At 62.0% G+C, this 18,849-nt stretch overlaps 1 protein-coding gene across 9 annotated transcripts in view; it reads left to right on the forward strand.

Moving 5' to 3' along the window:
- Positions 1 to 17,669, forward strand: part of CAPN15 (calpain 15) — a 41,031-nt gene extending 23,362 nt beyond the window's left edge. For 8 of the 9 annotated variants that reach the window (XM_068698838.1, XM_068698845.1, XM_068698839.1 and 5 more), the window contains 11 exons: positions 6,402 to 7,902; positions 10,187 to 10,395; positions 10,606 to 10,789; positions 12,614 to 12,837; positions 13,802 to 13,927; positions 14,020 to 14,172; positions 14,457 to 14,618; positions 14,894 to 15,126; positions 15,321 to 15,481; positions 15,692 to 15,870; positions 16,014 to 17,669. In XM_068698838.1, coding sequence (XP_068554939.1) covers positions 6,402 to 7,902; positions 10,187 to 10,395; positions 10,606 to 10,789; positions 12,614 to 12,837; positions 13,802 to 13,927; positions 14,020 to 14,172; positions 14,457 to 14,618; positions 14,894 to 15,126; positions 15,321 to 15,481; positions 15,692 to 15,870; positions 16,014 to 16,191 — 3,310 coding nt within the window. In that variant the 3' untranslated portion in view covers positions 16,192 to 17,669. Of the gene's footprint in view, positions 1 to 6,401; positions 7,903 to 10,186; positions 10,396 to 10,605; positions 10,790 to 12,613; positions 12,838 to 13,801; positions 13,928 to 14,019; positions 14,173 to 14,456; positions 14,619 to 14,893; positions 15,127 to 15,320; positions 15,482 to 15,691; positions 15,878 to 16,013 lie in introns of all 9 variants that reach the window. The other variant, XM_068698843.1, reaches the window with a different exon arrangement.
- Positions 17,670 to 18,849: the final 1,180 nt, after the last annotated feature.

Raw genomic sequence — 18,849 nt, forward strand, 5'->3', positions numbered from 1 at the left:
GGATTAAAAAAGCAAACCAAACAAACAAATGCAAGGTATCTAACCAAATTTTATCAGGCCAAAACTTGTGTTCCCCACGTGCATCCTTGCTCTGCGCCTTGAGGATGCTGAAGCTGCAGCACCCAGCGCGACGGCGCTGTTGGTGTGCTGGAGGCCAGAGCTCTCTGCTGGCTCCAGCATTTGTAAGGACACCAAGGATGGTGCTGCATAAGGGCTCTTGTGCGTGGCTGTGGTGAGCCTTATTGATCTGTTGAAAAAGATTTTATTTTTTTTAGCAATAAGAAAGTAAGTTCTTGGATTGTTGTGCTGTTTGCTGGAGGATTTGAGTCCTTTTTGCTCTGAAAGTGCAGCTTTCGTGGGGCTGCACGCACGCTGAGGCACTCCCAGGGTGTCAGTAGGGAGCCCTTCTACACCCAAATTTCTCCAATTTCATGAAACTGGGAATAAAACTGTGAAACCAGTGTACCTCCTCCTGTGTATTTACCCTTAAGTGGATTCAAATATCCGCTGTATGTGGATTTCAGTCAAAGTCGGTGAGGAAATGCACTTGTATAAGGCAAGGCATGGATTGAGGTCGTTAATTCAGCACCACCTCAAGCAAAATCAATCTATTAAGCCGTTGTCAAACCTGTTTAAGGCAGGGTGAGATGCTGGGCCGAGTTAATGGTACATAAATCTTCCTCAGGGTGCAGGACTTGGATGCGATTGGATCTTAATACTGTTGCCTCTTAATCTCCTCAGATACCCCAAAAACAGGAAAATTTAGGCAAAAATAAATAGGAAGAACTAAATGAAGTAGCTGAGCTGGGTACCAACAGCAGCACCAGCAGGCGTGGTGAGGGTACGTACCCGCTCCCTCTTCTGAAGGGAGGGAGCCCAGGGCTTGCAAAAGCTCACGGAGTTTGATCAAAGGCAGGGCTTGGACTTTGCCAGCCTCCTTGAAACACTTTCTGCCTCTTTCTTTCATATCCCCAGGGATTCTTCTTGTTGTTCGGGCAGAAATTTGGGTAACCTTTTCTCTACAAAGGCGCCTCTGCGCATGGCCCTGTCTCTGCAGGGCGCTGTGCTGGCCGAGCTGGTTTCCTTCCCCGATAGCATCTTCTGCCACCCCAGCAATTAAGGGATACTGAAGGCTAATGATGCCCCTCCTGTTTTTCTCACGAGGCAAGCCTTCCAGATTCGTATTCTGCTTTGAAGATTTCGCAGGGAGATTGATAAACGTCTCCAGCACAGCGGGTCGGGATGCTGCTGCCTGTGTGTCTGCGCCCTCGGGGCAAAGGGAGTGTGCGGCGTGCTGCTGCCAGCCGGGCTGCTTTGGGCTGCTCCGCGTTCCTGCAGCAGCAGCAGCAAGCCAGGAGCTGCAGTGCCCACGGATTCAGATGGGCTGAAGCCTTCAAAGACTCTGCTCCTCTCCTCCTTTTCCCAGGCCAAACCCAGCCAGGGATTTCAGCCCTGGAAAGGACTCTCTGAGCGATGAAGGTCTCACCTTCCATCCTTCATCCAAGCCAGGTTTTGGTGCACCTGACAGGAGCTTTCGAGGTGCTCGTGTCCCTGCTGGGCTTCTGCCTCTGCCCATTTCCCAGCCAGCTCTCAGCAGCTTTCCTGGGGCTTTCCTCTGGCACAGCCAGCGAAGGGTCGGGGAGCACCCTCTCTGCTCCACTCGCATCCTTTGCGAGCAGTTGGACTCGCTGACATTGCCTTGGAAATCGTTTCTCCCCCGTCCTGTGGCAAACTGCCCCCCTCACCCCTAACATCTGCCTGTTTTAGGGCAGGCGAGCCCTGGTTATGGGAGGTGCCTGCAAAGCAAGCGGCAGGGAGAGCCGCAGTTGGAGAGCAGTTTCTGTGGTTTTGTTGGCTGCTACAAAAATACCCAGCTGAATCAATTCCAGTTAGCTGGGGCCTGTTTTCTTTTTTTTTTTTTTTTCCTTCCCTGTCAGGCTTCTCATTAGTGCAGTTCTGTTTTCCCCTGGGAACCTTCTTATTAAAACTTGTAGCCTCTTCTCTCCCTGGCCAGTGAAGCACAGCGGAGCTGTCTGAGCGCTTTGCCAGCTGTGTCCAGCGTGGGAAAAGCGTGGAAACTGCAAGAATCCACAGGAGATCTGGTGCAATGGGACTGAGAAATTCCCACAAACCGGGCTGTTTCAGCAGCTTGGAAAACCCATGGTGTCTGTCCGAGCCCCTCGGCGCTTTCAGGGAAGGGTTACGTGCTGTTACGGGGCTCTGATGGCCCCGTTCACCTTCAGGTGCTCACCCTTGCGTGGTTTTCTGCTGTAAAATTAGATTTTTTTTTCCTCCTTTCTACTTTGATGAGCAACCCGCCTGTGCCGCCGCTGCTTTATTGCCCAGAACAAGTCCAGTTGTCTTGCATCAGTGCCAGCTGTGAGCAGGGGAAGATGCTGGGTTCTGCACAGGGGTGATTGCCCTGTCCCAGCAGTTGTCAGGAGCCCCAGCACTGCACTGGGACCTCCCGGAGGCTGGGGAGCCCTGCGTGGGGCAGGGTGTGACAAGTGGGACACGCTGGTCCCTCAGCTGGCTTTTGTCCCCCCCATCCAAGCTGGCTTCCTGCAAGCTGGTTGGGTTTGTCCTGGAGTAACTCTGTAGTGAGGGCAGGTGTAAATCTATAGTAAAACTCCGAGGTGCTCAGAGATTAATACAGAAGGTTCAAAAAGTCTTTATTTCATCAACTGCTTCAGCAAAAGGATGAATTTCTGCAGCTGTAGCCACCGTGGTTCCCTTCCAGCAGACCTCAGGAACAGGAACGGTGCCGCTGGAGCTCAGCCCCAGCCCTGGCCTGCCCTGGAGGATCTGCCCGGCACGGGTTTCTCTGAGACCCATCTCGGAGCCAGGAGGTTGGCCTGGAAACCTCCAGAAGTCCCTTCTGGAGCTGAGTTTCCCTGGGATAAGTCTGACCTCCTAAAGCAGCTCGGTGCTTGCTCCTGCAGTGTGCCGCTGCTTTTGCTCGCGGGTTTGGGGTGCCGGCCAGGGCCCTGCTCTGTGGGCACGTGGGTGATGTTGCAGCAGCCTCGGTGCCCTGCTTCCTGGCGCTGTAATTCCGGCTGCACCTCTGTGTTGGGTGATGGTTGCTGGTGTTTCAGCCCCCTTTATTTTCTTGGTTCGTTTTAGAGGAGCTGGAGAGGCAGGATTTGGAAATACTGAAGCAACCTGCCCTGACTGCATGGTGCAAGCACTTCTGTAGCCTCGGAGGTTTCGAGGCATGAATCAGAGGCTGCTTTTCTCCACGGATGCTCCTCCAGAAGTCAGTAAAAATTGGGAAGTCCCTGCTGAGCTCCTCTGTGTTGCTCTGCCAGTCCGTCTGCCGAAACCTCCCCTGGCCCAGCCTGATGGCCCTCGCCTGGCTCTGCGAGAGGGACTCGGCTCCGTGGGCAGCACCTCCTCCCCCGGGAACAAAAAAAATTAATTGTTGCTGCTCTCCAGCAACAATTAAATAAATAAAATTCGCCAGAACAAGGGATTCTTCCCTGTTCCTGTCCTGTTCCTTCCTGTCCTGTCCTGCCCTGCTCCGGTGAGGCTCCAGAAATGCCTTTGGTCCCTGCTGACACCCGCAGGTGGCAGAGACCTGCGGCTTGCCTGCTGGCTGCGTGGGAGCCAGGGCTCTGCGGCACCAGGATGAGCTCAGCTGAGCTGGGCTGTGCCTCCCTGCAGGCTGTGCCCTCTGCCTCTGCCCCTGCCAAGTGCCTCGTCCCCAGGAAAAAGCCTTTCTGTGGGCGGGGGGCTCTGCAGGTGGCTGTTTGGGGAGAAACCCATCTCCTGCACGGGGAGACGGCAGGCGATGTGCATCTCCGTTGTGTTTTCTGGGGCTGCAGAGCGTGTGTTGTACAGCAGCTGGGCTCGGGGGGTAGATGGGAGGCTTTGGTTTGTCTCAGAGCTGCCAGAGGAGAAAACCAAGCAGCTTTAGGTCCCGGCAGCGGGCGGATGGCACGGCGGGGTGGGGGGACCCAGCCGGGGAGAGGCAGCAGCTCCCCACGGCTGGGGACAGAGCTCGGGGCAGAGCGCAGGCAGCTCAGCAGCAGGGCAGAGCACTGCAGCGTCCTGCTGCCACCTCCCTTCTGCTGCCTGGAGCTCCTGCCCGGCCGAGTGAAGCTGTGCAGCCTCCCCGAGCCCACAGCTCCCTGCTGGGTGCACGTCAAGCACACCCGGCGATGCCGCCTGCCAGTGGGACCCGTCTTGCCTCGGCCATCCCGGGCTTCTCCTCCTCTCTGCCGCCACGGGAAGGGGCACGGTGCTTTGCCACGGTCCCGTGGCTGCGTGGCCAGAAGCCTTGGCCAGCGTGGTTCATGCAGCAGGAGGAGCGGTGGCTGCAGGGTGCCGAGCTGCGGTAAGCGGCGCCGACGCGCTCCTACGGGTTGGTTTTGGGGCCGGGGCTCCCCCAGCACAACACGGGGTGGTGCAGGTTGCTGCCAGCCCTTGCTTGCTTTTTGCTGATGCCCCTGGTTCGGTGCGGCTCAGCCGGTGAGGTGAGTGGATGTGACAGGATCGCAGTGCCCCTACACGGCCCCGTTGGTTTCCCCGCCCCTGCCGGAGCTGGGCACACGGCTCCTTCCCTTCCCTTCCCTGCCTGGAGGCTGATTTTCCTTTCAGACGTTTCTGGGCACGGCGCTGCCACGGGGAGAGCTCACAGCTGCAGGACTTCAGGCAGAAAAATCAATGTTTGTGTTTCTTTTAGCTGGGAGAGATTCTTGAAAGGACTCCGGTAAATAAATACCTTGTAAAGTTCAAACTGGGAAGGCACGGTGCGTGAGTTTTCAAGCTCTCTCTTGAAATAAAATGAATTTCTTGGGTTCAGGCTTTATTTAGAGAAACGTTTGATTTAAGGAGGGATTTGAAGGTTGCATCTGATCTCCTCGCGAGGGAGGGCCGCTCTCCAGGAGCCCGGGTTGGGGACGTGCTCAGGTTGCTGCTGGGGTACTCCTGGGGGTGTCCCATGTCCCCAGCCCCGGAGGGGACCTTCCTCCCCCCCGGGTGGCTCCTGCTGCAGCCGCTGTCCCCGCAAGGCCCCGCTGCTGCAATGCAGTCAGCTCGCTGCCTCGGGGAGCCGGCCGTGCAGGTGCTGCTGCCCGGGATGCTGGAGGCCAGCCAGGAGCATGTTCCCTCCGTGGGCATCTCACAGCTTTCTGCACCCGTCCTCTGCGGCACAGAACGGTTTCTTTCCCTTCTTTGTTCCCGTTTGCGTTGGGTCCAACCTGATCCTCGGCGGGGTGCTAGGAAGGTGGTGACCCCCCGTGATTTAAGCTGCGGGTTCCTTGCTCCGGGACAGCCTGAGGCTGCTGTTCCCGGCAGGAGCTGAGGGCTTGGAGGCTCCTCCTGCAGGGTCGGCCCTGCCGGGGGTCTGTGGCACACAGGGCAGGGGCTGGGGGCTGGGAGGGGAGCAGGGCGAGGCGCAGCTCCCTGCGTGTCCGGGGCTTTAGGCTTGGCTCTCGTGCGGTGCATTTACAGGGGGGAGAGCTCTCCGGTCCCCGTGCGAAGGAGGAGGAAGCAGGAAACTCTGTTTCAGCCCCACCTTCACTGAAAGTCGCAGGAAATTACCCAGAGCAGAGGACAAGCAGCGGGGCTGAGGTTCCTTCGGCCACTCCTTGGCCTGCATGCGAGTGGAATCGAGGGCTGGTGCCCCGTGGCCACTCCGCTTCCCGGAGAAGTGGGGCCGGAGCGGGGAGGCAGCGCTCTCGGAGCCTGCTGGGCTGAAACCTCCTGCCTCTGCTGGAGGCTGGGGGGCAGGAGCTGCTGAGCTGTCCTGTGTCAGCGGCGGAGGGTTTTGTTCCCCCCTGGTGCAGATAATTGTGTCTGCAAGAGCAGAAAGTGCAGGGGATGTGGGCTGGAGAGACCCTGAAAGAGGGAGAGAACCGACACCGGGAGCAGAAAGAAGACAAAACAGGTTGGGCGTTCCCAAGCAGAGGCACGGCTGGCTCCCAGCTCTGCATGCCCGTGCCAGCCGGGCGCCCTGCCCTCCCCGTGTCCCCTTCCTGCAGCTGTGATCCCACAGCTCCCTGAGCTCGGCTCTGCCTCTGCCCACGGCTGCCTTTTCTCCTGGCAGTCGCCTGTCTCACACAGGAGCTGCCTCGGCATTACAGACAAGCCAGAGGGGGGCAAAGCAGTTGTGGGTAGCGGCTGGGTGCAGCCGTGTGGGGCTGGGTTCATCCCCACAGACACCAGAGGGCTCAGCGGGGCTGCGGGGCTGCTCTGTGCCCTTCCCGAAGCGCTGGGGGTGGAAGCTGGCCCGTGGCCATGCACTTGTGGAAACGCGCTGTCAGTGCCAGAGAAGCGAGTGCCTGGAGAGCAGCGACTGCGTTGCTTTTTGTTCCCTTCCTGGAAGCAAAACCCTGCCTGGGAAAAACGCGTACCTGGGAAAAACCCTCACCCTCACGCTGTCCTCTGCTCTCTTCCAGCAACTCCCACTCTCCCGGCTCCATGGCTGCGGTGCGCGAGTGGTCCTGCACCCGCTGCACCTTCCTCAACCCCGTCGGCCAGCGGCAGTGCTCCATCTGCGAGGCCCCTCGCCAGAAGCCGGACCTCAACCACATCCTGCGCCTGAGCGTGGAGGAGCAGAAATGGGCCTGCGCCCGCTGCACCTTCAGGAACTTTCTGGGCAAAGAAACCTGCGAGGTGTGCGGCTTCACCCCGGAGCCGGGGCCCAGCGGCTCCCCCTTGCCCGTCATCAACGGCGTCCTGCCCAAGCCCGCCGTGCTCGTGGAGCCCAAGGGCACGTCCCGGGAGGAGGCCGCCAAGGTGGAAAGCAGCAGCGAGGAGTCGGAGGGGAAGAGCCCCGATGAAGGGGAGCCGGAGAGCGGCTGGGCTTGCCAGCGCTGCACGCTGCACAACACGCCCGTGGCCAACTCCTGCTCGGCCTGCGGTGGGCCGCGCAAGCTCTCCCTGCCCAAAATCCCACCAGAGGCGCTGGTCGTCCCTGAAGTCATCACCCCCGCGGGCTTTCACATGGCCCCCTCCACCCCGCAGCCTTTGGTCCCTGCAGAGGTCTCTGAGGGCGATGCCGTGGCCGCACAGGGCCCGGTGGCTATGGAACAAGAGGCCCAGAAGATGCCAGCCTTCAGTCCCTTCTCCCCGGGGCTCCAGAACAACCCCGTGCCCCGCAGCCGCCGTGAGGTGCCCCCGCAGCTGCAGATGCCGGGGCCCGAAGCGCCGCAGCCCGGGGCTCAGAGCGCAGCGGGGCAGAAGGGGTCCCCGCAGGGCCAGGCACGGGGAGCCCCCGCTGCCCGCTTCCAGGAGCTGCTGTCCACCAAGCGGCTGAGCGTGCTGGAGGAGGAGATGGAGGTCAGCCCGTCCCACTGGAAGTGCAGCGCCTGCTCCCTGCTCAACTCCTCCGGCGCCAGCAAATGCGAGGCATGCGGCACGCAGAAAGGCAGCGACACCATCAACCTGGCGGGGGACCTGGTGAGATTCACCCCCTGCAGCCCCTCCAGCCCCGACTTCACCACCTGGTCGTGTTCCAAGTGCACCCTCAAGAACCCCACCGTGGCCCAGAAGTGCAAAGCCTGCGGCTCCTCCAAGCTGCACGGCTTCCAGGAGCACGGCGCCGCGCAGGGCGAGCCGTCCCCTCGCTGCCCCGACTGCGGGGCTGGCGACAAGGGCTCCTGCCCCTCCTGCGGCAGCAAGGCCCCCTCCGCCCGCAAGGTCGCTCGCCTCTTCCCGTCCCCGCTGCCCGGAGCCCAGGACAGGCCGGCTCAGTGGGCCTGTCCCGCCTGCACCCTGCTGAACGAGCTGAAGGCCAAGCACTGCGCCGCCTGCCACACGCCGCAGCACTACGTGGCCCAGCGCAAGGGCCTCAAGGCCCTCAAGAGGAGGGAGAGCATGCACGTGGAGAAGAGGAGGCAGACGGACGAGGGCGAGGCCAAGGCGCTGTGGGAAAACATCGTGACCTTCTGCAGGGAGGTGAGCACGGGCTGAGCGGGGCTTGCTGCCGGTTTCGCTCCGGGAAGGCCCCATCTCAACACCGTGGGAGGGTGCTCAGTGCAGGCAGGCCCCCAGTGGGGCTTGGGGACAGAGGTTGCAGGGGAGGTGCTCGCCTGTGCCAGCTGGAAACCCTGAAATGGGGTGTTTGAAATCCCCAGGGGGGGATCTGTAGGGTGAAGGGGCCCTCTAAAGCGACCCACCCCATTCACCGCCCGCCCGAGGGTGAGGAGGTTGGGGCATTATCTGGCTCCTGGCAGTGTGGTAAAGCAGAGAGAAAAGGGAACATTATGGGGTGATCAGCACAGCCCCTGCCTGTCCGAGGGCAAGGAGGGCTGGGGAGGAGGGTGTGAGGGGTGCAGGAATCAGGGGGTGCTGCAGGTGGGGGCACAGAGCACTGCGTGTGCAGGCAAAGGACACTGCTGCCGCTGCGTCTGTGCCGGGGATTTTCAAGGCTCCCAAAGTCCCGCCTTCGTTCAGCTGTCCTGGGGCTGCTCAGCCTGCCGGTTTTGGGGTTTGCGAATGCGCAGCTGCGCCTGCAAATGGCTCAGCCCCGTCTGGGGAAGGACAGCCGAGGTTTGGCTCTATCCTGCCTTCAGGTGGGGGTCTCAGGAGCATGCCCTCGTGCCCCTCCCTCCCAGCGTGAAGTTTCTGGCTGGGCTTCAGCCTCCAGCAGCGCTCTGCTGGCCCCGTTTTTGCCCCGAGTGGCACCCGATGCTCCTGCGAACGCTGCTTTTTCCCTGCCCTCCTTCTGGAGCGAGCCTGCAGCTCTTCAGGACCAGCTGGGAAGGGAGCCGCAGTCCCGCTCTGACGCAGCGTCGAGGCTCTCCCTGCGCGGGCCGAGCAGCGCTCCCACGGCCGGGGCTGTGCTGCTCTCACCGGTGCCCGTGGAGGCGTTGGACTGGGGAAGGAAGGAAGGAAGCTGCTGAGTGATGCTGGTTTGGGGCTGTTTGTGGTGTTCTGATTGCTGCGTGTCTGTGGCTAACAGGCTCTTTATATCTGGCGGCTGCGTTTGGTGGGAGCAGCGCTGCTCAGCCTTCCCCTGGAGGAGAGCATCGGGCTGGCCAAATCTTCTGCCTTTTTGTCTCTGTGCGTCGCGGGAAGCAGCTCGACTCGCAGCCGAGCTCCCTGCAGGGATCGCTGCCTCCTCTGCTGTCCTGGCAGCGCCCGGCCCCGTGCTTCCCGGTGCCTGGCCCCCAGTTTTCAGCTTTATCCTTTCTCGCCCGGCTGGGAGGAGGCAGGGCTGACCTCTTCCCCTTGGCGCTGGGCTGCCGCATCCTGTCTCGTGCTGTTCCCCTTCTTGCTCATCCCCATCTCGTGATTTTTCTCTCGCCCGACCCAACGTCCTTCCCCTTTCTGCACAGCAGCACACGGCAGCGGGCACGGCGCCAGCAGCACAGCCTGGGGCTCTGCCTGCCCGGGCCTTCTCTGCCACTTCTGCCCGCAGAGCCGTCCTGTCTGCGGGTTTATCCCCTCGCAGGGGACACAAGCAGCAGCCTCGCTGCCCCAAGGGGACCGTGCAGGTGCCTGGCAGTGTCTGCTGAGCGTCCTGCCCAGCCGCTGCCCCCAGCTCGGGCAGGTGGCGCTTGGCAGCGTGCACCCTGCCAGCCGCAGCGCCCGCTGCACCCCTGGGGAAAGGCAGCAAAGCCTCGGGACTCTTTGTGGCCTCGGCTGGGAGTGGTGACAACCATTAGCTGAAAAACACCCTTCTGCGGAGCAGGAGCTGGGAGCACTAATTGAGGCACCGGGTAGGAAATGTTCGCATCACTGAGCTGGGATTGCAACAGAAGAGGCAGAGCGAGAGCTGGCACAGTGAGCACAGCTCGGTTAAATCAGAGAGCTGCTGCTGAAAGAAGTTAATTCGTGTAATTAACGGTAACAAAGAAATCCCAGTTCTTCCTTCACCCTGTGTTAAACTGTCCGAAAAAGCCGTCCTTCTGCCCTCGGGGAAGTTCTGCGCTCCCATCCTACGTCCCTGGCTAATATTTGGGGGTGTTTGTGGGGTTATTTGCTGTTTAGCCCACCCGACTTTATTCAGTGCTCGGTGGCGGGTGGAATCGGACTTAGCACCAGCATGAGGTGTGAGATGTTCCCTGCCCGGGGAGGTTCCCCTAAAACACAAAGGCAGATTGGAGATGCAGTCGGGAGCCCTGAGGGGTTGAACCAACTCGTGGCTTTCCAAGCCAGCCCCGTTCCCGGAGGCCCCGGGGAGCTGCGTGCCACACAGCTGCGCACTGATGCCGTGCCTTGCCTTTTGCTCTCGCAGAACAAAGTCAATTTTGTAGATGACAGTTTCCACCCTGGGCCCAAGTCTGTGGGATTCCCGGAAGGTGACAGCGTGCAGCAGCGGGTGAAGCAGTGGCTGCGACCCCACGAAATCAACTGTAGCATCTTCAAAGACCGATTGCTGAAGTGGTCGGTGTTCCGGACGCCCAGGTCCTCGGATATCCTCCAGGGTCTGCTGGGGAACTGCTGGTAAGGAGGCGAGAGCCGGGGCACCACCCTCCTGCCCCTATCCCCACCATCCAGACCCAGATCGTGACCCCCATCCTTCCCCAACCCCATTCCTACACCCCGGGCACGTGCCCACCCTCTGCCCATCCCCTTCCCCCTGCGCTGGGCGGCTGGGCAGGGGCTTTGCTGCCCACCCACACCCCGCTGAGCCCATCCCCGTGCCCCGGGCAGGTTCCTGAGCGCCCTGGCCGTGCTGGCCGAGCGGCCGGAGCTGGTGGAGAGGGTGATGATAACGAGGACGCTGTGCCCCGAGGGCGCCTACCAGGTGCGGCTGTGCAAGGACGGCACGTGGACCACGGTGCTGGTGGACGACATGCTGCCCTGCGACGAGTGCGGGTACCTCCTCTTCTCACAGGTCAGCAGCCCCGGGGGGGGCACAGGGGGTTTGGGAAGGGGTGGGCAGCGCTCCGGGGGAAGGGGGCTCGTCCCCAAGCCCAGGAGAAGGCAGTGGGGTGGGAGGAGACACAGCTGCGGTTCATGTTGGGTGCCTGCAGCGGAGAAGTTTCTTCTGCATTTTTTTTTCCCCATCACTTCTCTCTGCATTGCAGGCCAGCTCGCTAGCAGGGGAAGACATCTTTATTCCGCACACAAAAGGGAACTCTGCTCCCTCCGTGGCTTTGCGCTGAGAGGGGCTGAGCGAAAGCTGTTCCTCTGCTCGGCAGCAAGGGCTGGCAGCTTGGCTGTGCCGGGGAGGGGCGGCGGGGAGGGAGGGGACACAACAGAGCAGCCTGTTCTGAGCCAGTGCCCGGTGGCTCTGAGCACACTCGGGTGGCATCTGCTAGGATTAAAGAAGCTCCCTGAGCCGCTCCGGGACGTCACTGCGCATTCTGCCCTGCCTGCCAGGCCCGGGGGCGCTTGCTGGGATCATTTCCATGAAGGAGACTGAGAACGTCTTCATTGCAACTCAGGCTGCACGGATCTGCCACGCGGACTGCAGGGCTGCCGTCAGCAGGAGGGACGGGGACGATGGGCTTTGACTTGGTTCTGAAATCCAGACCCTGATTTAAAACACACGCGGCCCCGAGCTGAGCTGCAGAGGCAGAAATCAGAGGACAGAAGCAGAGGACAGGCAGAAATCAGAGGACAGGGCCTGGCAGCGAGTATTTGGGGAGCCTTAATGCTGCAGAGCCCTGCTCTGAGCTCTCCTCCCCGCAGTGTGCAGGTGGCCCAGCCCTGGGGCAGGGGCGTGGGGCAGCAGAGCCTTATTTTTCCCTCTCTTACCAATTTAAAGCTCTTTTTTTTTTTTTTTTTTTTGGAACTTGGAAGTTTTCACGTGGGCTGGGCTTGCCTCGCCTTTGTTTCCAGATGCATCGGAATCATGATGAGATTTTTCTGTGGAGCGTTGAGGTGCGCGAGCTGAACGTGGGGCTAAAAGAGGAAACCCAGGGTTATAAAACTGAAATCAGGCTCTTAGCAGAGCTCGGTGACTGCATCTCGGGCAGGAGTAAGCAACGTGAATTTTGGTTGAGTGGGGGATTCAAAACCAAACCCAAGAAAGGCACTTCCAAGCTTCCTTTACCCGTCAGGAAGCTGCCTTGCTGCCTTCCTTCCCTCTCCCAACTCTTGGCTGCCACCTGTGAGCCGCACACGGTCACACACGCACCGCTGCTTCACCCTGCTGCCTCCGAGCTGTGCGTGATATCGCCAGCTGAGCTGGATTTGTTGGAGACACGGAGGTCACCAAATGTCCCCTCACCTCCCACGCTCCTACGTTTGCAGCTTCCACATCCCCTCTTGGCTCCCTCGTCCTCAGGAGGCGTCTCCTCCTCCCAGGACAAGCGGCGAAGCATCGCTGGTGGCCACGGCCTGCAGCACGCTGAGGACCCACAGTGGTGGCTCGGGCAGAGCTCTGAGGGCTGCGTGCGGAGCTGAGCCCACGCCACGGGGCTGGCGGAGGCTCCGTGGACCTCTGGGTGCCGTAATGCAGCTCCTGCACCTCGTCTGTCCTCGGTTTGGCAATGCCAAGATCGATTCCTGGAGCGAAGGGACTGCAGGGGGAGTTTCCCCCTGCAAAAACACATCTTGCTGCTGTCACCCAGGCACCCTTTACACATCAGCTCCAGGACATCCTCCCAAGTGGGAATTAAACCACTCAGACGAGCTGCTGAATGTGCAGAGGGTCCCCTTGCCTTCCCATCTCCTGCCCGGGTTCCTGACGTGTTTCTGTCTCTCTCCCCAGGCGCAGAGGAAGCAGCTGTGGGTCGCCCTCATTGAGAAGGCGCTGGCCAAGCTTCATGGTTCGTACTTTGCCCTCCAGGCGGGGCGCGCTATCGAAGGCCTGGCTACACTAACGGGTGCCCCCTGCGAGAGCCTGATGCTGCAGGTCAGCTCCACTAACCCCCGCGAGGAGCCCATTGACACTGACCTCATCTGGGCCAAAATGCTGAGCTCTAAGGAGGCTGGGTAAGACGAGGCAGGAGGGCGCCGTGGCAGGAGCAGGGACGCTCGGAGAGGGGTGTGAGGGGGCTGTGCTCATCTGCAGGGGCTCAGAGGAGAGGTCCTAGTGCATTAATGGGGGGGGCATCACACCTGGCATTTGCCTGAAGCCTTGACAGAGCCCCCCCTCTGAGCTCTGTGAAGCGGGGCCTCCTTTGTTTAATTCTGATGCGTAATGAAACCCCTGGTGAACTTCCCTCTGCTCGCTTACCGCTACCTCACGCAAGTTTGGAAGTGGCTGGCATCGAGCCCGCTTGCTGTGCTTCGAGTCTTTTGTCCTGTGGAGTCCTGCGCCCTGCACGTCTCCCACCCGTACCCGGTATCTTTGCTGCCCCTACCTGGGCATTTGTTCGGGCTGTTGGAGACAAAGCAAAAGCAAAATCCTCCCGCTCATCGCCCCAGCAGGAGGAGCAGGAGGGCGGTTAGGTTAGCTTTGCACCATGGAAGTCACTGTGATTTTTGGGGGATGGCTGAAGGCAGGGTTGCTCCTGTCAGTGTGCAGCAGCAACGCCCTTGGCAGGACCCCAGGGCCTGGCACAAAATGGGGAAGGTTTGGGCAAAAATCCGCTGTGCACGGACGGGGCTCCCAGCCCTGCAGGTGGGAAGGGACGGGGGATTCAGCGTGGGGAGGGCAGCCCTGCCCTGTCCATCTGGTGTTATTTGGGAGCCAGCCAAGCGCCCCGCTGCTCAGAGCAGCTCACCGTGGAGCCTGGGCTCAGCAGAAACCCGAGGGGATGGAGGAAACTCGCTGCTGCCCAGGCTGAGCTACGGCCAGCAAGTTTGGGGCCCTGCTCCGGAGCGGTTTGCGGTGTGGTTGCAGCAGGAATGCACAGGAGCCCGCTGTGGGGAGCCTGCCCCGTGCCTCGAGCAGTGGGGACGAGCTCCCCCCACGCCTTGCAGGACACCGAGCCTTTTGCTGTCCCCTCTGCAGGTTCCTCATGGGCGCGTCCTGCGGCGGGGGCAACATGAAGGTGGACGACGTGGCCTATGAGAGCATGGGGCTGCGTCCGCGGCACGCCTACTCCATCCTGGACCTGCGGGATGTCCAAGGCTTCAGGTGGGCACGGCGTGGGGGCTGGCAGTGCAGCAGCCCGAGGAGAAAACCTCCTTACTCCCGGACTTCTGACACCGTTGTTCCCTGTCCCCCAGACTCCTGCGGCTCCGAAACCCCTGGGGTCGCTTCTCCTGGAACGGCAGCTGGTCCGACGAGTGGCCCCACTGGCCTGCTCCCCTCCGTCACGACCTGATGCCCCAAGACAACAGCGAGGGGGTCTTCTGGATGGAGTACAGCGATTTCATTAAGTACAGTAACACAGGGAGGTGGAGGCTGGGGGGTGGGAGCAGACAGCGTGACCGGGGGGGCTGTGGGCGGCTTCGTTTAGGGTCGTGGGGACCCCTTTGCTCAGGGGAAAGGCAAAGCCCCAAAAGCCACGGGGTGGTGGGCATCAGTGGGTCCCTGGAGCTGTAACTCCCCTCCCAGTCCCTCTGCAGGGCCGGGCATCCCCAGGGGGAGGCGGGTGACATTCCGGTGCAGAGCAGTGCACCCGCAGAGGATGCCCCTGGTGCTGAGCCCAGCTTCCCCACAGGTATTTTGACTCGGTGGATATCTGCAAGCTCCATTCAGACTGGCACGAGGTGCGTGTGCAGGGCATGTTCCCCAACAAGGCCAACGGGCCGGTGACGGTGACGTCGCTGACGGTGCTGGAGCGTGCCACCCTGGAGTTTGCCCTCTTCCAGGAGGGCAGCAGGTGAGCAAGGCAACGCGAGGGCTGCAGGCAGCAACCCAGCCCTGGGAGAAACGCCTGAAGTTGTCCCCATCCCACCTCTTCACCCCACGCCATCCCGCGGGGTTGCAGAACTCAGCGATGAGCCTCTGCTGGCATTTCTCTGATCCTCGTGGCTTACAAAAACCCAAAACCCAAACGCAGGCGGCCCCCAGGGCGGGGGGAGGACTCTGGGTTTGCCTTTCTGCCCTGCAGGGTAGCACCCAGCTGATGCCTGCCTTTTTCCCCTGGTGGCGCAGGCGGTCGGACACGGTGGACAGCCACTTGCTGGATCTGTGCATCATGGTTTTCCGCGCCACCTTCACCAGTGGCAACAAGCTGAGCCTGGGCCGGCTGATGGCTCACAGCAAGCGGGCCGTCAAGAAATTCGTCAACTGCGACGTGATGCTGGAGCCCGGCGAGTACGCCGTCGTGTGCTGTGCCTTCAACCACTGGAGCACGGTGCTGGCCGGCCCCGCCGCCACCGCCCAGGGTAAGGGGCTGGGTACCCTGCCCGTGGGGCTGCTGGGGGAGGCGGAGGTGCTAAAATACCTCGACCTTCGCCGTGGGAAGAGCCTGCTGGGGGTGGAGGTTGCCCACGTGCGCAGCAGCCCAGTGAGTCCCCGCTCCTGGGTGCTTGGGGATGGTCTCGGTGACCTCCCCCTCTGCGCTTTGTCCTCTCCACAGCCTCCAGTCCCACCAGCAGCCGGCCGGCCACCGATTACTCCAGCTACATCCTGGCCATCTACAGCTCCCGCCAGGTGATGGTGGAGCAGATCGAGGCGCAGCCCACCACGCTGGCAGATGCCATCATCCTGCTGACCGAGAACAAGGGCGAGCGCCACGAGGTGGGTGCAGTGGCACAGGGCAGGGGCTGGCCTGCCCATGCCTGCAGCAGGGAAGGGGACAACGGCACCACAGGGAGCCTGGACCCTGCCTCTGCGGTGTCCCCAGTGGGCAGGGCTCAGCTGGAGGGGGAAGGTGCTGGCCCAGGGGTTAAGATTTAGAGGCAGGGCTGCCCGGAGGATTCGTGCTCCTGACCGTGCCGTTTGCCCCAGGGCCGCGAGGGGATGACGTGCTACTACTTGACGCACGGCTGGGCAGGGCTGATCGTGGTGGTGGAGAACCGGCACCCCAAATCCTACCTGCACGTCCAGTGCGACTGCACCGACAGCTTCAACGTCGTCTCTACACGCGGCAGCCTCAAGACGCAGGACAGCGTCCCTCCCCTGCACAGGTCCGGGGTAGGCAGGGGTGGGAGGAGAGGGTCAGCATGGGGGCACCCAGGGGTGCTGCTGGAGGGCCCGGGGCAGGGGTGGGAGATGGGGGCAGAGGGTTTGCAGCGCGTGGCCAAAGGCTGAGCCCCGACTTTCTCCGCAGGCAGGTGCTGGTGATCCTGTCCCAGCTGGAGGGTAACGCCGGCTTCTCCATCACCCACCGCCTGGCGCACCGCAAAGCCACCCAGGCCTTCCTCAACGACTGGATGTCGACGAAAGGCACCCACAACCCGCTGCTCACGCCCGAGGTGGCCGGGCTCCACGGGCCCCGGCCCCTATGACGAAACGCTGCCCCCTCCCTGCTCCTCTCCCCTGGGATTTTCACCCAGCCTCTTGGCCTGGGGCTGCCCCCGAGCTGGCAGCGCTGAGCCGCGGGGCAGAGCCTGAGCACCACGCCGAGCACTTTGCCCCGCGCCGCGGGGCTGGGGCGAGCTCTCAGGGCCGGGACCAGCTCTGCCGGCCGCCCCCACGGCACTTTACGAGGAGCAGCTGGGGGCACGGGGCCATCTCAGGATCCCACCGGGCCGCTGCCCTCGGCCAGCCCCGGGCACGCAGCGTGGCAGCGGGGGGCTGCAGGAGAGGGGGGGGGGGGGCTGGAGGTTGCTGTCAATGCCCTTCCCAGGCACCACGCTCAGGACTCTGCCCCCTCCTGCGGTGCCAGGGCCCTGGCGCTGCAAAAAAAAAAAAACAAAAAACAAAACACACACAAAAAAAAGAATATACCTCTGATGTCTGTCCGTCTGTGTGACCCTCCGTCTGTCCCTGGGCCCTCCCCACCGTCTTGTGTCCCCCGTCCCCCCTCGTTGTCTGCTGCCAGGACCGAGTGGGCACCGAGGTGCCGCAGCTGGGCCGGGGGTGGTGCCCCCCACCCCGTGCCGGGGCTGGGAAGGGCACGGGGCTGTCGCAGGGAGCTGCTGCCGTCGGTGTTCACCCCACCTCGGGGCGAAACGAAGGTGTGAGCTTCCCCACCTCTGCTCCGGGGTGGCGAGCGGGGCTGGGGGCGATGCCCCGTGCCCCCCACCCCCTCGCAGTGTTACTATGCAAAGGCGGCCGCTGGACGCAGCGCCTGCAGAGAAGCCATGCGGCCCCCCGGGGCCAGGGGCAGCGGCGGTGCCACCGGGCAGCAGGGACAGAGCCGGGGGCCAGAGAGCAGCACCCAGCGGGTGGCCCTGCCCCAGGGAGTGATTTTTGGGAGGAGGAAGCAGTGGGCCCCATCCTTTGGAGGGGCAGCAGGCGGCACAAGGCCAAGGTTTGTAGGAACCTTGGGCGCTGCTGCGTCCCCGCGGGGGCTTCGTGGCGAGGCTGGCCTGGTGTCCGTGGGGCTTGGCAGGGCTGTGTGTCTGTCTGTACGTCTGCTGGGGGCCCCCAGCCCTTCCCCAGGCCCCCCAGCTCTGGGGGCAGCAGGGGCTGTGGGTCTGTCCGCCCGCTCCGTCTGTCCCCCCCCCGGCCCTGAGGGGCTGGGGCAGGGGCTGGGGGATGCTGTGCCAGGCCCCGGCCGTGGTTATTCCTGTTCATCGCTCTGTTTTCTCTCTTCCCCGCGCCTTCCTCCTCGGGATGATTTGTCCTTCACTTTTTTCTCTCCGTCTTTGTGAGCTGTGAATATTTTTAACCCTGTAAATACTGTCCAGCTCCTCAGAAACATAGGCTATTTTATCAATTGTAAAGCGGATCAGTACTCCCTGTACGATAACGAATTATCCATGGGTGGTTTTCAAACTCAGGTTCTGACGGACCAAATAAAGTTTTGTTTTTTACTGAAGCTGCCTGGTTCTCTGGGGACGCCGGGGTTGAGATTTTGGGGGTCCAGCGAGTTTCGGAGCCGCTTTTGGGGTGGTGCGGGGGGGGGATCGGGGAGAACGAAGCCGGGGCCGGCGGCGGCCGGGAGGGGGCAGCCGCTGCCCGCGGAGGCTCCGCTCGGGCCCCGTGCCCCGGCCCCATCGCCTCGGAGCCCCCCGGGTCCCTCGGAGCCCCCCGGACACCCCCGAGGCCGCCGGGTCCTGCCCCGACCCCCGGCCCCCCTCGGGGTCCCGGCTGTGCCCCCTGGCCTGGGGTGGGCACCTCGGGAGAGCAGCGGGGAGAGACAGAAGGCGAGGGTTGCTGCCTCTCTCCGAGCGCCTCGTAATAGATTTTATTTTATATTTTTTTTTCCGGGCGAAACATCTTTGCGTTCAGGAGGCCCTGTCACAAGCCATCAGCCTCAGCCGGGGAGAAACAGATGGAGAGTTAATTTTGGTGGGGAGGGCACTGCCTCGGTCTGTTCGGGGAAGGGAGACGTGACGGGGAAAGGGTTTAACCCTCGCGGCCCTCCCAGCCCTCCTGGCCTTCCCCAGCCCGCTGAGCAAATCCTGGACAAGTCCTGCCCTTTGCCACGGTCCTGCCCTGGGAGATGGGGGCACCCACACAGCGGGGACAGCCCCAGGCCTCGGCGGTGGCACGCGGTGACCCAGGAGCCTCGTCCCTGCCCGGGGGTGTGGGTGGCTCCCCCTGCCCCAGTGACAGCCTCCAGCATCCAGCTGCAGCTGGATATGGGGTGGGTGTGGGTCTGGGTACGGGTGTGGATGTGTCACCAGGTGCAGGTGACACCGGTGATGCTGCCGGAGGTCCCCAGGCACCAGGACGCACGCAGAGTGGCCGAGAGGTATGGGATGGAGGCCAGCAGCCGTGGCAGGGCGGGAGGCAACACTTGCAGTAAAGAGACAGAATCACCCGTTTTATAATTGCCTGCCAAAAAGATATCATTATTCCATATCAAGATATCAATCATTGTGTATAACCACACGTGAAAGAGATATCGTTGTATCTGAATTGCTGTTTGTGTAGCAGCGGGGTTGCTTTATCAGCAAGCACTGCCAGGCCTTAAAGCAGCCACGTCTGCAGCCTGAGGTCCGAGGGGGAGATGGGCGCTGGGGCTATGAAATGTTGAGTGCTGGGGACACCAG

This window comes from Anas acuta, chromosome 15 (assembly GCF_963932015.1).
Source record: "Anas acuta chromosome 15, bAnaAcu1.1, whole genome shotgun sequence".
NCBI classification, from domain to species: domain Eukaryota; kingdom Metazoa; phylum Chordata; class Aves; order Anseriformes; family Anatidae; genus Anas; species Anas acuta.